Source organism: Oncorhynchus keta, chromosome 36 (genome assembly GCF_023373465.1).
Source record: "Oncorhynchus keta strain PuntledgeMale-10-30-2019 chromosome 36, Oket_V2, whole genome shotgun sequence".
Classification (NCBI taxonomy): Eukaryota; Metazoa; Chordata; class Actinopteri; order Salmoniformes; family Salmonidae; genus Oncorhynchus; species Oncorhynchus keta.
In genome coordinates, this window is record NC_068456.1 from 20,832,418 (window position 1) to 20,848,538 (window position 16,121).

Genomic DNA, 16,121 nt, shown 5'->3' on the forward strand with positions numbered 1-16,121 from the left:
AGGTTTTAGTTTCTAAGGAAAACAGCAGTTTCCTTTTACCCCTATTTTGTCTGTAGTATAAACATGTGAGAGAGGAACATCTTATTGTTAACCTAACTGAGTTTTATGCCCCAATAGTGTTACAACTGTCCACACAGTTTCTTCTTGCCAGTAAACCTCAGTCACCACACCCATGGTTTCAGTCACCACAAAGCATGACAACATACTTAGTGATGTGTGCCAAGACAGTCTTTTCTCTCAAAACACACACACATACACACAGGCGTGCACACATACACTCTCAAACACACACAACGTAGCTCTGCTGATTATCAAACCTAAGCCATTTGAAGGGAGTATGTACAGTGCATTCGGAAAGTATTCAGACCCCTTCGCTTTTTCCACATTTTGTTACGTTACAGCCTTGTTCTAAAATGGATTAAATAAAAACATGTCCTCATCAATCTACACACAATTCCCCATAATGACAAGACAAAAACTGGTTTTTAGACATTTTTGCAAATGTATAAAAATAAAAAATATCACATTTACATAAGTATTCAAACCCATTACTCAGTACTTTGTTGAAGAACCTTTGGCAATAATTACAGCCTCGAGTCTTGGGTATGACTCTACAAGCTTGGCACACCTGTATTTGGGGAGTATCTCCCATTCTTCTCTGCAGATCCTCTTAAGCTCTGTCAGGTTGGATGGGGAGCGTCGCTGCACAGCTATTTTCAGGTCTCTCCAGAGATGTTCGATTGGGCTCTGGCTGGGCCACTCAAGGACATTCAGAGACTTGTCACGAAGCCACTCCTACGTAGTCTTGGCTGTGTGCTTAGGGTCGTTGTCCTGTTGGAAGGTGAACCTTCATCCCAGTCTGAGGTCCTGAGTGCTCTGGAGCATATTTTTGTTTCTCATGGTCTGATCAGAGTCTTACTCTGTCAGAGTAACCATCGGGTTCTTGGTCACCTTCCTTACCAAGGCCCTTCTTCCCCGATTGCTCAGTTTGGCCGGTTGGCCAGCTCTAGGAAGAGTCTTGGTGGTTCAAAACTTCTTCTGTTTAAGAATGGACGAGGCCACTGTGTTCTTGGGGACTGTCAATGCTGCAGAAATGTTTTGGTACCCTTCCCCAGATCTGTGCCTCGACACAATCCTGTCTCGGAGTTCTACGGACAATTCCTTCGACTTCATGGCTTGGTTTTTGCTCTGACAACTGTGGGACCTTATATAGACAGGTGTGTGCCCTACCAAATCCTGTCAAATTAACTGAATTTATCACAGATGGACTCCAATCAAGTTGTAGAAACATCTCAAGGATGATCAATGGAAACAGGATGCACCTGAGCTCAATTTCGAGTCTCATAGCAAAGGGTCTGAATACGAATGTAAATACGTTTATTTATTTTTTAACCTGTTTTTCACTTTGTCATTATGGGGTATTGTGTGTAGATTGATGACAAAACATTATTTATTTTTTATTTAATCAACTTTAGAATAATGCGAACTCTAAGAATCTATCCACTGTGTTGTTGTGAATGGTACAATACTGAAGGACGGACGTGCATTGTCACAGCTCTGATGACTTTTATCAGTATGAAAAGGGGAAGTTACTGCAGTCAGGAAGTGAGCCTGGCTGAAGAAAAAGACAGTTGCCGACCCCACCCAGGGGCTGAGGACACAAACAGACACAACTCCCAGAACAATAAACAAGAGCAGTCAGCAGAATGACGGGACGAATCGGTCCCACCTTCTCCCACCTCTCAGGTCACAGTTTCACGATTCTGTGTGCACGGAAATTCTGCTATGAAAGATACCCACAGCAATCACACAGCTAAATAGCAAACAAAAGGAGACGACTGAAATGTGGACCAGTGTCATGTGGCACTGAAAGCTGCTTTTTAACTAACACTTACGGTGGTGCTCTATTTATTATGCTGTTAATAAATGTCAATTTCTAACTCAAATGGACAATAGTATTTTGAACTTGTACACCCTGACTTTCTCTCCACCCCTTTCTCACCAGTGCTTTAGCGTTAGGGTTGGCCTTTTTGTCCACTATGAGCTTGGCCACTTTGTAGTGTCCACAGTGGGCGGCCACGTGTAACGCTGTCAGGTAGTCGTTGGTGACATCATCAACGGGGACATCGTTCTGAAGGAGGAGCTGGACACAGTTGATGTGGTCACCCTGAGTGGCCATGTGCAGGGGGGACAGCCCGTTCTGAAAGGGTTACAAACATCATGGTATGTCAATGTTCCGTAGCAGCTGAAAATGTTCGATTACAGCAACGTTCTGTGACAATCCCAATTCTATCAGTGGTAGGAGATATTTGCAAACACAACTTTAGATCAATGCTCTGCAAATGTTACCTGGATGAACATATGTATAACAATAAGGTAGATGCAAGTATTCTCATTTTAGTAACCAAGTATATGATAAGAGAAGGCGCTACCTTTGTCTTGGACAGAATGGGGGCTCCGCGGTCCAGCAGGATCTCAACCACTTGTTCATGACCGCTCCTCGCTCCACAGTGAAGAGGTGTCAGTCCGTCCTACACACAACAACACAGTCAATAAGAACACAGAGCGTGGAGCTTATGAAACATTCAGCCCACTATGGACTGAATGCAGAAAAGCGCATATCTTGATAATATTTAAGTGAACGCATACATACTGTAATAGAACAGAGTTAAAACATAAAACAATGCCAAAGTAGTGCATGTTAGGTAGTTAGGTATATACATGACAACATGCCTACTGCTACCACTAACAACAAGTCCTGTAGACCTCATATAGAAGGGAAGGCCATCATATAGACATATTTACACAGTGCTGTATTTCATTTGCAGGTTGACGTTTATTGTCATGAGTCTTGCCCTGGAGGCAGAACTGAGCAATTTCCTCTAGAGGGGCCAGCTGCAAAGTCAAAATTGGCTTTATTGTTCAAATTCATGAAAACAAAAAAGTGCTTTTTGGTTTTAATTTAAGGGTAGGGTTAGGCATCAGGTTAGCTGTGTGATAAGGGTTATGGGTAGGGTCAGGTTTAAAATCAGATTGTATGACTTTGTGGCTGTGCCAGCTAGGGACCACTCTGCAGAGCTGCCTCCAGTACATGAGTCATCTCAATAAATGCCAACCTGCATTTAATTCTGTGAAGGCACTCACCTTAGTCTTGGCATCTATTTTGGATCCTCTGTCCAACAACAGTTTGACCATGTTACTATTGCCTCTTTTAGATGCCACATGGAGAGGTGTGATGTCATTCTGTTACAACACAGAGAGGAGGTAGGAGTGAACCACACAATACAGAACTGTGAATATTATTTGGATGTCGTCCATATGGTAATACTTAGTCCTGTGAGTAAAACTAAACAGCATCTGAATCCAGTAACAGAAAGATGCCAGTCTTGTATTGTTCCAAAAACATAATCATTTTACAAACAATAATTTGATAAGATGAAATTCAAAGTATTCTGAATGGTATGTGTGGTGTGTATTACTAAGGGGGTGTAAAGCTGTCCATTGTTCAGTATTATTTATAAGCCATCTCTTGTGTAATTTACTGTGGAGCTAATCATTAATTACTGTCGACTTTAAACAGAAACACAAACATTACAGCCAGACGCTTCCTTTTCATATAATTACAGGCTGTCTCTGATGCCCATTAAGCTAACCTCTAACGCTGTTGGGTCTGTTGTTACACTTGTTGTTATGTGTTGTTATGATTGCAATACTATCACAATATGACATGAGTACAGGCTGTGGGACGGGTGTGTGGGGGAGGATCTGAGCATTGTGTGAGTAATTTGGGTTGTGGTGTAAGACTGTTGTGGGTATTGCTCCATAGAGTGTAGTGGACTGTTGCTAGTAGCTCCTCCTGTCCAGCAGAGGGCGGAGCAGCATTACCCTGGCCATGAAGTCCACAGCTCCCCCCCGATTCAGCAGAAGCGTGGCCACGTTGATGTTGCCATAGTGAGCAGCGATGTGGAGAGGAGTGAAGCCGCTCTGAGGAGAGCAGAGCACACAAACACAACGACACAGGAGTCAGAGACGACCACGGGACTGGTATCACTCTCTCAAATTACACTCGCGTAAGTTTACAGGCTGCTACTGTACACATCAACAATTCTCACTGTGGCAGAGCAACTCTTTGTTTTCAAAACCCAAACACAGATCCTGCCGACTAGAATGTGAATAGTAGCCTATGTTGACGTTCATATGACATACCATTCAAAGAGATCATGAGCTTTTATGATTATTTCACCCTTACCACAGTGTTATACTGGACCATAACACGTTACCTACCACACAATAAGGTTAGACACAGTGGCATGAGGTCCCCAGTTACAGACTGTAGTTTATGTCGAATTTCAACAGCCAAGAGGCCTTGTCGTGTCAAAGCACAAACGTCCCATAAATAGGTTACGTCTTCACATGTCAATGTAACGTATATCGTTCAATGGTGATTTCATCATAAAACCATGGCTTAGAGGGAAACAGCTGTCTAAGCAAGAGGAATATAATGGGAAAGGGCACATCAGGGAGGAACTTTTAGATAAAGCTATCTAATGAGGGAGATCATTTAAGATAAAGCCAATCATCTTGCATAAAGCAGGTGGTCACCAAAGCTTCCTGCACATAAACCACTAAAGTTGTGAGCATTATAAAAACTGTTCTATTTCTATTCTAAAAGGATAAACAAATCAGCTTGACCTCTGAGGTTTCATACAAATAAGACATAGTTCTGCATTAAACACTTCTTAATCATAAACTGTGTCAATATCTCTGTCATTCACCATACGACACAGATGGTTCCATTACATTTAAAACACATTTGGAGCTAATCCAACTATCCAAACTATTGATTGGCAATGCTTTTAGCATCTACTATCATGCAGTGCGGTTAAGGCTCAAATATCTACATGTACAAAGCCAAGTAAAGCTCCTAGCCATGCCGGCCAAAACAGGCATTCTGAGAGGGCAGTCCTCTCTGCCATAATTTGGTGTGGTGGAGTCCTTCTGTCATTTTTACTTTGGAAACAGCACCAACAAGAGGTAACTCATGTCCCATGCACTACTATGGAGGTTGGGGAGGTTAAGATATGCAGTACCAGTCAAAAGTTTGGACACACCTACTCAAGGGTTTTACTTCATTTTGACTATTTTCTTCATTGTAGAATAATAGTGAAGACATCAAAACTATGACATAACACATATGGAATCATGCAGTAACCAAAAAAGTATTAAACAAACCAAAATATATTTTATATTTGAGATTCTTCAAAGAAGCCACCCTTTTCCAAACATAAAGAAAAACCCTGGAATGAGTAGGTGTGTCCAAACTTTTGACTGGTACTGTAAATGCAGTGTAATAAACTAACAAGTAGACAATTTCTCTGCTGCTGGGAGGCTGGGTTCTTTAACAAACCTAATAGGCCAGATTATGATCAAAATACAGTATGATAAACAGTAACACTTAGGTATTGTTAGTATTGTTTATCATTATTTATCATTAACCATGTTATGGCAGGATATCGGTCTTGGAACCCATGGAACCCTCCTAGCCTCCAGCTACAGATATCCACAGTCCACATCAGTATTAGTAAGACATGATGCAATATTACTCTATCTACCAGTAATAAGAGACACGCTACATGAATGAAGTGATGGGGAAAATACAAAATAAAACTGAAAAAGAAGGTAGATATGGGGCTGCAACAACACTGGTGCATGATACAGGAGGTTGTTTTCTGGATTTGTTTAAGCTATGATGGATAGAATAAGTACAGTACAGTGTACAGGTATACCTCTGTCGTTTTATTCACCATCATCTAGGGGAGACGGCACAAGGCCGGCCAAGAGAGGAGAGAATGGGTGGTTGCACAACATCCCACAACGAGGAGAGTTTACAGGTGGAGTTACTGGAGTAGGTCTCTAGTGGGCCAGAGAGGTTTTGAATCGCTCAAATTTATACAGAAACTGTTGTTAATGTTAAGAGTAAAAGTTGCAAAGTTCCAAACAAAACTGTCAGTTGTGGTTAAATTGTTCTGCAGGATATAAGGTCATAGTACAGAATCAGCTATGTCTCTTTATATCCAGCTTTCCTTCTCTCCTCTCTGTATTGTCTTACTGAGAATAATGTAATGCATTATCACACATGCACCTACACATTATTACACACAAACCTCAAAGTAAAAAAACATAAGAAAACAATTAAATAAACAAAGAAACACATTTAAACAATTTGATTAAAACGTATGATCCTACTCATATAAGAAAAGAGCCAGAAAGACAGAGGTGAGAAACAAAGGGAGAGAGACAACATTTGCAGAATGTGGTGTCGTGGTCACCTTGGACTCCACATCTGCGTTGCGGTCGTTCTGGAGAAGTAACGCTGCAGCCTTGGTGTCGTCCTTGCGGGCGGCGATGTGCAGGGCGGGCAGACGCACCTTGCCCTTGGTGTCATTCTCCAGGAGCAGAGACACCACTTGGTCATGCCCCTGCTGCAGCGCCACCGCCAGAGGGGTGAACCCGTCCTGTTAGAGGGGGATAGGGGTAGTACTGTATTACTAAAGACAATGTGTTACAAGAACAGTGGGGTATCGCTATGGGAACAGCTATGCTCTTTGAGGTCTGTATGCCATTTAGATCAGTTTCGGATAGATGACGTCATAGAACCTCATGCAAATTGAAAATATGGAAATCTAGTAGGGCTGTCAGAGTTAATCCATTAACATGAGTTCACTTTTTTTTCATTATCTTGATTAATCGCATTGTCTGAAAGCCTTGAAAATACAATGAAAATATCCAAAATACATGATCTATACATCTAAAAACCACAACCCCCCCCAAAAATAATTAATACATATATATGTTGACATTGAGGTTAAAGAAAGAGTGCTTTATGAATGTACCTGATTTTGCTAACCGTTACTTAGGATAAAATCAAGACGTCAATATTCTTGTAATGCTTTTGTATAAACAAATCTTACATTACAGATCAATAATCATGATTAATCACAGCAAATCCTGCGATTAGCTCGATTACATTTTAATGACAGCTGCAAAATCTACATTACACAAAGTCCAACCAAATATTTGTATTTTTTCCTTTTTTATATCCTTTAAAAAAATCTGTTGACAACACCAACATGCCAAAATGTATTATACTTAAAACATAAAGATGTACATTTCACACTATATCCATTACATCTGACAGCAAGCAGGAGCATGTACTGCATACATTACATAACAGTAAAGAACACTTCTCTCCCACAATCATACATCACTCACATGTTACAATGTGTGTGTGTGTGTCTGTGTGTGTCTGTCTGTCTGTCTGTCTGTCTGTCTGTCTGTCTGTCTGTCTGTCTGTCTGTCTGTCTGTCTGTCTGTCTGTCTGTCTGTCTGTCTGTCTGTCTGTCTGTCTGTCTGTCTGTCTGTCTGTCTGTCTGTCTGTCTGTCTGTCTGTCTGTCTGTCTGTCTGTCTGTCTGTCTGTCTGTCTGTCTGTCTGTCTGTCTGTCTGTCTGTCTGTCTGTCTGTCTGTCTGTCTGTCTGTCTGTCTGTCTGTCTGTCTGTCTGTCTGTCTGTCTGTCTGTCTGTCTGTCTGTCTGTCTGTCTGTCTGTCTGTCTGTCTGTCTGTCTGTCTGTCTGTCTGTCTGTCTGTCTGTCTGTCTGTCTGTCTGTCTGTCTGTCTGTCTGTCTGTCTGTCTGTCTGTCTGTCTGTCTGTCTGTCTGTCTGTCTGTCTGTCTGTCTGTCTGTCTGTCTGTCTGTCTGTCTGTCTGTCTGTCTGTCTGTCTGTCTGTCTGTCTGTCTGTCTGTCTGTCTGTCTGTCTGTCTGTCTGTCTGTCTGTCTGTCTGTCTGTCTGTCTGTCTGTCTGTCTGTCTGTCTGTCTGTCTGTCTGTCTGTCTGTCTGTCTGTCTGTCTGTCTGTCTGTCTGTCTGTCTGTCTGTCTGTCTGTCTGTCTGTCTGTCTGTCTGTCTGTCTGTCTGTCTGTCTGTCTGTCTGTCTGTCTGTCTGTCTGTCTGTCTGTCTGTCTGTCTGTCTGTCTGTCTGTCTGTCTGTCTGTCTGTCTGTCTGTCTGTCTGTCTGTCTGTCTGTCTGTCTGTCTGTCTGTCTGTCTGTCTGTCTGTCTGTCTGTCTGTCTGTCTGTCTGTCTGTCTGTGTCTGTGTGTGTGTGTGTGTGTGTGTGTGTGTGTGTGTGTGTGTGTGTGTGTGTGTGTGTGTGTGTGTGTGTGTGTGTGTGTGTGTGTGTGTGTGTGTGTGTGTGTGTGTGTGTGTGTGTGTGTGTGTGTGTGTGTGTGTGTGTGTGTGTGTGTGTGTGTGTGTGTGGACCATTTGCTTTCTCAAGGACAGTTTTCTTTCTCATGTTGGACCAGTGGACCAGACCAGTGGTTTTTACTGGTGGATTTTCATCAGAGGCAGCAGCTCATGGCTCCAGCAGCAGGCAGATCTCAGTGTAAATGGGCCATAGAGGCTGGCAGGGGGATAAAGGACTTTATCTCCGGCCTGCTCAAGGTCATTCAGCTCTACTATACACTACTAATCAATGAAGCGCTGCCTGCTGAAGTCCCTGAATGCAGCATGGAGGGAGAGAGAGAGAGAGACTGACAGAACCAGATTGGGAGAGAGTGAGTGAAGGGGAGGGAGGCAGTTTACAATTGAGAGAGTGAGGTAGGAAAGGAGGGAAGGAGAGGGAGGTAGTAACAGAGAATAGAAAGAGGGAGATGGAAATAGAGGAGGAGGGAGGGGATGAAGAGAGAGAGGAAAAAAGAGGAGGATGGAGGTAAACATGTAGAGATAATAGGGAGGAAGGGAGAGAGAGGGAGAGATAGAGCGAGTGAGAAAGCAAAGGACAGAGAGAGAGAGACAGACAGCGAGAAAGACAGAGAGAGAGAGAGGGCAGTAAACAACATAACAGGCAGGGTGGGAGGGATGGAGGGGACACACAGGTACCTCGGTGGCCATACTCTGGCTGGAGTTGTGTTCCAGGAGGAAGCGAACCACCTCAATATGGTTCTCCTGGGCTGCCATGTAGAGCGGGGTGAAGCCATTCTACAAGAGAAGACCAGCAGGAAACTCATTACAACAGCAACAATCAACCATAAAGCCTATATTATGTTATAACGTGGCATTGTTGAATACTCGTTTCTGATTGGCTTGAGGGCATTCTAAAGCGTGCATTATTTCCAAATAATGCAAGGTACAGTTTATCAGCAATGTAGAATTCAATGTCTTTAGTTAAATCTAGCATGTTTGAGTTGCTTTTGAAAGCAAAAGTCAAATTGAATGCATTATTGGCATGGTTGAATTAGATTTTCATAGTAGCAAGCTATAACTGAAGGCTTGGTTAGCTAAACAATCAAGTATTTTTGTTTGGTTACCAAGGCAACTACTGTAGCTACTGTATCTAGTAAGCTTGCTAGATACTTCAGTGGATGGTGAACACATTAGATTAGAACCATGGTGTAGCCATGGTATAAAACAATTAATCAACTCGGTGCTCTATGGGTTCTTTGGCAAATAATGCAACTCTGTGGAAGGGGGGTTCCCTAGCGCGTCATGAAACACACCTAGTTCATTATTTTCCATAAAAAGCATTGCCCCTCGTTGATTATCCCTTACATAGAAAAATATATCTGACTTTATCATACCAGAGCTCAGAGAATTATACAGTACCATACAAAGTATATTATACAACTTCCACAGTAACTGTGCTTAGTGAAAATAAGCACTCTGGTGGAATTTTTTCAATTAAGAATCTACACTACATGACCAAAAGTATGTGGACACCTGCTTGTCGAACATCTTGTTCCAAAATCATGGGCATTAATATGGAGTTGGTCCCCCATTTGCTGCTATAACAGCCTCCACTCTTCCAGGAAGGCTTTCCACCAGATGTTGGAACTTTGCTGCAGGGACTTGCTTCCATTCAATCACAAAAGCATTAGTGAGGTTGGGCACTGATGTTCGGCAATTAGGTCTGGCTCGCAGTCGGCGTTCCAATTCATCCCAAACGTGTTTAATGGGGTTGAGGTCCAGGCTCTGTGCAGGCCAGTCAAGTTCTTCCACACCAATCCCAACAAACCACAAAGTTTGAAGCAGAGAATCATCTAGATCATCATTGTATGCTGTAGAATTAAAATGTCCCTTTACTTGAACTAAGGGGCCTAGCCCGAACCATAAAAAAACAACTCCAGCCCATTATTCTTCCTCCACCAAACTTTACAGCTGGCACTATGCATTTGGGCAGGTAGTGTTCTTGCTTCCGCCAAACTCCTTTGTTGGACTGCCAGATGGTGAAGTGTGATTCATCACTCCAGAGAATGTGTTTCCACCGCTCCAGAGTCCAATGGTAACGAGCTTTACACCACTCCAGCCGACGCTTGGCATTGTTCATGGTGATCTTAGGCTTGTGTGCGGCTGCTTGGACATAGAAACCCATTTCATGAAGCTCCCGACTAACAGTTCTTGACGTGACGTTGCTTCCAGAGGCAGTTTTGAACTCTGTAGTGAGTGTTGCAACAGAGGAGAGACGATTTTTACGCACTTCAGCGGTCCCGTTCTGTGAGCTTGTGTGGCCTACCACTTCACGGCTGAGCCATTGTTGCTCCTAGACGTTTCCGATGTTTGTCTATGGAGATGCATGGCTGTGTGCTCCATTTTATACACCTGTCAGCAACGGGGTGTGGGTGAAATAGCCAAATCTACTAATTTGAAGGGGTGTTCACCTACTTTTGGCCATGTAGTGTAGCTGTTATTGGCAGAGTGGTTTGAAACTCTCTTTGTTATTGGTCTATTAACATATACCGCGTGGTGACTGCCAGGAAGGCCAAAATCATCCCACCAAAACAGGCAGAAATTTCAGGCAGTCATTTCAAACAGCTCTTACAGTAAAACAACATTATTATTATTTCCACAATTTCACAGTATTATTCCAACCTCATAGTGTGGAAATATACACTAACGTTCAAAAGTGTGGGGTCACTTAGAAATGTCCTTGTTCTTGAAAGAAAATTTTAAAAGAATTCTCCATTAAAATAACATCAAATGGATCAGAAATACAGTGTAGACATTGTTAACGTTGTAAATGACTATTGTAGCTGGAAACAGCTGATTTTTAATGGAATATCTACATAGGCGTAGAGGCCCATTATCAGCAACCATCACTCCTGTGTTCCAATGGCACGTTGTGTTAGCTAATCCAAGTTTATCAGTTTGAAAGACTAATTGATCATTACAAAACCCTTTTGCAATGATGTTAGCACAGCTGAAAACTGTTCTGATTTTTTATTTATTTTACTAGGCAAGTTAGTTAAGAACAAATTCTTATTTTCAATGACGGCCTAGGAACAGTGGGTTAACTGCCTGTTCAGGGGCAGAACAACAGATTTGTATCTTGTCAGCTCGGGGATTCGAACTTGCAACCTTTCGGTTACTAGTCCAACGCTCTAACCACGAGGCTACCCTGCTGCCTCATTGGAATGTGTGTATAATGATGGGTTCTGATGTGCTCTGTATCTATGACCTGAGCTTATGTATAGTATGTGTGTGTGTTATGGAAATCCTACTTGAGACTGTGCGTTCACATTGGCTCCATTGGTCACTAGCTCTTTCACCACTTCCGTTTGGCCGGCCAGGGAGGCTATGTGAAGAGCGGTGTTTCCTTTCTGGATTAGAGAAGAGAATGAGAGGCATGTCAGTTAATCCCTCCCCCACATGTCCCAGTGTCCACGTGTACCTCATGGCTGCACCCCCAGCGCATTGTTTGCATTGTGATGACAGTAGTGGCATATGCTGTGTCTACTAAAAGAACATAGATATATCCCTCCCCTCTAGGTAGAGAAGGAATGAGTTGAAGACAGGTGTCTTGATTACAACATTGAAAACAAAAAAGCAGGAGTGCAGATATCATGCCCATTCAGCCAAACATGACCTTTACTGTGCCTCCTTAGACTAGTGTCTGAGGTTTCATTTGAAGAGCTGAAGAGTTTGATGTTGAGTAGTTTGAAGACTCTCCTTAGTGTTGCATTTTTCACAGTGCGCAGAATTGACATATAACTAGTGTCTGCTTCCATTGGGAGAGAGGGAACACTGAACACTAAATGGTAGCTACAGTCTCCAAGTCTTTCTATGAACAAACATGGACATGCTGCTGACCACACTGATGCTGACCACTGAATGCTAAGCTCATGTTGTGTTTGTGACCAACTGGGTATCGAACCTGGGTCCTCTGCACATCTCACTGAATATCAGCCCTAGGAGCTACCATGAGAAAAGTTTACTCATCATGCTTGTAGTTCACTGAATGAATCATCCCCTCGGTGTTGTCTGACAGCAACAAAGCAGTGACAGAAGCAGAGTGGGACGCACCTTGGTCGCCGCGTCCACATTGGCTTCTAGCTTCAGCAGCTCAGCCACCACCTCTACATGACCCTCCTTAGAGGCCAGATGAAGAGCATTCAACCCATTCTGAATGAAATGAAAGAAAGTAGTTTAAATACATCTATGGCACCCAGCCTACATTCTCTGAAAGAGAGACAGGTTGTGTCCATGGTGTGAGATTACTCAGGATTTCAAGTACATTCAAATGACTAATTGATGTTGTGGCCTTGATTTAAATTTGACAAATTTATCACACAGCCGCAGGATTAAATGTATTTGATGGAAATAGTTTAAGTTACATTGACTGATACACTCTTAGAAAAAATGGTTCAAAAAGGGTTCTTCAGCTGTCCCCATAGGAGAACCCTTTGAGTTCTAGGTAGAAACCTTCTTGGTTCCAGGTAGAACATAAAAGGGTTCTTCAGCTGTCCCCATAGGAGAACCCTTTGAGTTCTAGGTAGAAACCTTCTTGGTTCCAGGTAGAACACAAAAGGGTTCTTCAGCTGTCCCCATATGAGAACCCTTTTGAGTTCTAGGTAGAAACATTCTTGGTTCCAGATAGAACACAAAAGGGTTATTCAGCTGTCCCCATAGGAGAACCCTTTGAGTTCTAGGTAGAAACCTTCTTGGTTCCAGGTAGAACACAAAAGGGTTCTTCAGCTGTCCCCATAGGAGAACCCTTTGAGTTCTAGGTAGAAACCTTCTTGGTTCCAGGTAGAACACAAAAGGGTTATTCAGCTGTCCCCATAGGAGAACCCTTTGAGTTCTAGGTAGAAACCTTCTTGGTTCCAGGTAGAACACAAAAGGGTTCTTCAGCTGTCCCCATAGGATAACCCTTTTGAGTTCTAGGTAGAAACCTTCTTGGTTCCAGGTAGAACACAAAAGGGTTCTTCAGCTGTCCCCATAGGAGAACCCTTTGAGTTCTAGGTAGAAACCTTCTTGGTTCCAGGTAGAACACAAAAGGGTTATTCAGCTGTCCCCATAGGAGAACCCTTTGAGTTCTAGGTAGAAACCTTCTTGGTTCCAGGTAGAACACAAAAGGGTTCTTCAGCTGTCCCCATAGGAGAACCCTTTGAGTTCTAGGTAGAAACCTTCTTGGTTCCAGGTAGAACACAAAAGGGTTCTTCAGCTGTCCCCATAGGATAACCCTTTTGAGTTCTAGGTAGAAACCTTCTTGGTTCCAGGTAGAACACAAAAGGGTTCTTCAGCTGTCCCCATAGGAGAACCCTTTGAGTTCTAGGTAGAAACCTTCTTGGTTCCAGGTAGAACACAAAAGGGTTATTCAGCTGTCCCCATAGGAGAACCCTTTGAGTTCTAGGTAGAAACCTTCTTGGTTCCAGGTAGAACACAAAAGGGTTATTCAGCTGTCCCCATAGGAGAACCCTTTGAGTTCTAGGTAGAAACCTTCTTGGTTCCAGGTAGAACACAAAAGGGTTCTTCAGCTGTCCCCATAGGAGAACCCTTTGAGTTCTAGGTAGAAACCTTCTTGGTTCCAGGTAGAACACAAAAGGGTTCTTCAGCTGTCCCCATAGGATAACCCTTTTGAGTTCTAGGTAGAAACCTTCTTGGTTCCAGGTAGAACACAAAAGGGTTCTTCAGCTGTCCCCATAGGATAACCCTTTGAGTTCTAGGTAGAAACCTTCTTGGTTCCAGGTAGAACACAAAAGGGTTATTCAGCTGTCCCCATAGGAGAACCCTTTGAGTTCTAGGTGAAACCTTCTTGGTTCCAGGTAGAACACAAAAGGGTTCTTCAGCTGTCCCCATAGGAGAACCCTTTGAGTTCTAGGTAGAAACCTTCTTGGTTCCAGGTAGAACACAAAAGGGTTCTTCAGCTGTCCCCATAGGAGAACCCTTTTGAGTTCTAGGTGAAACCTTCTTGGTTCCAGGTAGAACACAAAAGGGTTCTTCAGCTGTCCCCATAGGAGAACCCTTTGAGTTCTAGGTAGAAACCTTCTTGGTTCCAGGTAGAACACAAAAGGGTTCTTCAGCTGTCCCCATAGGAGAACCCTTTTGAGTTCTAGGTAGAAAACTTCTTGGTTCCAGGTAGAACACAAAAGGGTTCTGCCTGGAACCCAAAGGGTTCTACCTAGTGCCAAAAAGGGTTCTACATAAGGCTCTCCTATGGGGAAAACCAAAGAACCCTATTAGGCTCTAAATAGCACCTTTATTTTCTAAAAGTGCTTATTGTGTACAAAATGGGAATAAACTGAAGAGCAGATGTTGGATGAATAGCAATCCACCTGGTTGCAGATGTTGATTTCTACCCCAGACTTGAGGTAGTCCAGGGCCTTCTCCAGGTTCCCAGCCCGCGCTGCTCGCAGGTAACTGGCATTGCTGTCCGACTAAGGAGATAGAGAGAGACAGAGAGAGAGAGATAGGTCAAATCCAGGCCACATACTGTAGTGTACATACAATATATTTTCCTACTGCTGAATAGCAGAGGGCTAGAACGAAAGCACCGGTTCACATTCTCAGTAGTCACAGCGATAAACACTCACACACAAAAAGTATATAACAAAATCTCAGATACCGGACCAGTCATGTTTTTCTCAAAATGGCATTTACCTTCTGTAGAATTATAGCTACATTTCAACTGTATTGTAAAATACTGTATCAGTAGATAAAATAACACAGACATCCCAAAGATCAAGCAAAACCAATTGCCAATTGAGATTTTATCCTAGTAAATGATGTCATTCTACGTCATCCTTTCTTCTTATCCCATACCAGGACGTTGTGAAGCCAGCAGCGTCAAACACATTATATCCCATGACTCCTGAATCAAAACAATGGTGGGTGGTCCTGATTGTCACTACCGAGACTTCTCTCTTCTGGTACAGACAAGAGAGACACACTCAGAAGACCTCCTCTAGACAGAGAGAAGGGCAATTCCCTGTGTCCCCGAGACTCTGATTTTTCACTTTAAAAATGAATGTCAAACAAAAACCAATGGCTGCAAAGTTAAACAAACAATACAACTCTGCACAAGGACTAGTTTGAACAATTTCCACAGAACATTTTACAAAAACACATCTACTTGAAGAACAATGCAGTTGCAAAGTTTGGTAACAGAATGACGGTTTGTAATGTTTGTGCTATCATTCTGTTAACAAATTTTGAATCTGCACTGTTCTTCAAAGTAAATGTGTTTTTGTAAAAATGTGTTTGGGAAATGTTTTAATTAGCCACTGTGCATATAGTTGCATGGTGTGTTTAACTTTGCAGTCACTATTTTTTGTTGACATACATTTTAATGTGAAATATCAGAGTCTCAGTGTCACTCTGTTACTGTGGAATAACTACATTATCCCTCTTCTGCTTGGCTCTTCATTAATTTAAAATAGAAAGAGGGCTTTGTGCACAAAAATAAAATGACAACAAGCAATTTTTTGATTTTGCCCATTAAACAATTGTGTGTGTGTGCATGCGTGAGTGTGTGTCAGTGCATGCGTATGTATGAGTGAGTGTGTGCGTGTGTGTATTCGTGTGTGTGCGCGTGTGAATCCGTCTTATCAGCTCACGTCAGATTGTTCTGTTTGTGTCTGGGATACTTGACAGAGACCGACACATAGCAGAGTCTGCATATTTGCTGGCTGTAATTGTATGGAGTTGATTTCTAAAACCCAGCACCAGTGCACATGTCCTCAGAGCATGCAGTTGAGACAGACTGCTACATAACAGGAGCTCAGAGACAAAATACCCCTGAATTAAACCAAGTCCCAGACCTTCTAATTTTAGCACGTTTCCAGAGACAC

At 42.7% G+C, this 16,121-nt stretch overlaps 1 protein-coding gene across 4 annotated transcripts in view; it reads right to left on the bottom strand.

The window, feature by feature from the left end:
* The window catches only part of LOC118369789 (ankyrin-3-like), a 137,368-nt gene that overhangs the window by 55,554 nt on the left and 65,693 nt on the right, over positions 1–16,121 (bottom strand). For all 4 annotated transcript variants that reach the window (XM_052498652.1, XM_052498654.1, XM_035754489.2 and 1 more), the window contains exons 2-10: positions 14,607–14,708; positions 12,355–12,453; positions 11,553–11,651; positions 8,938–9,036; positions 6,330–6,515; positions 3,886–3,984; positions 3,145–3,243; positions 2,433–2,531; positions 2,003–2,200 (exon numbers count right to left, since the gene is read on the bottom strand). In XM_052498652.1, coding sequence (XP_052354612.1) covers positions 2,003–2,200; positions 2,433–2,531; positions 3,145–3,243; positions 3,886–3,984; positions 6,330–6,515; positions 8,938–9,036; positions 11,553–11,651; positions 12,355–12,453; positions 14,607–14,708 — 1,080 coding nt within the window. The remainder of the gene's footprint in view (positions 1–2,002; positions 2,201–2,432; positions 2,532–3,144; positions 3,244–3,885; positions 3,985–6,329; positions 6,516–8,937; positions 9,037–11,552; positions 11,652–12,354; positions 12,454–14,606; positions 14,709–16,121) is intronic.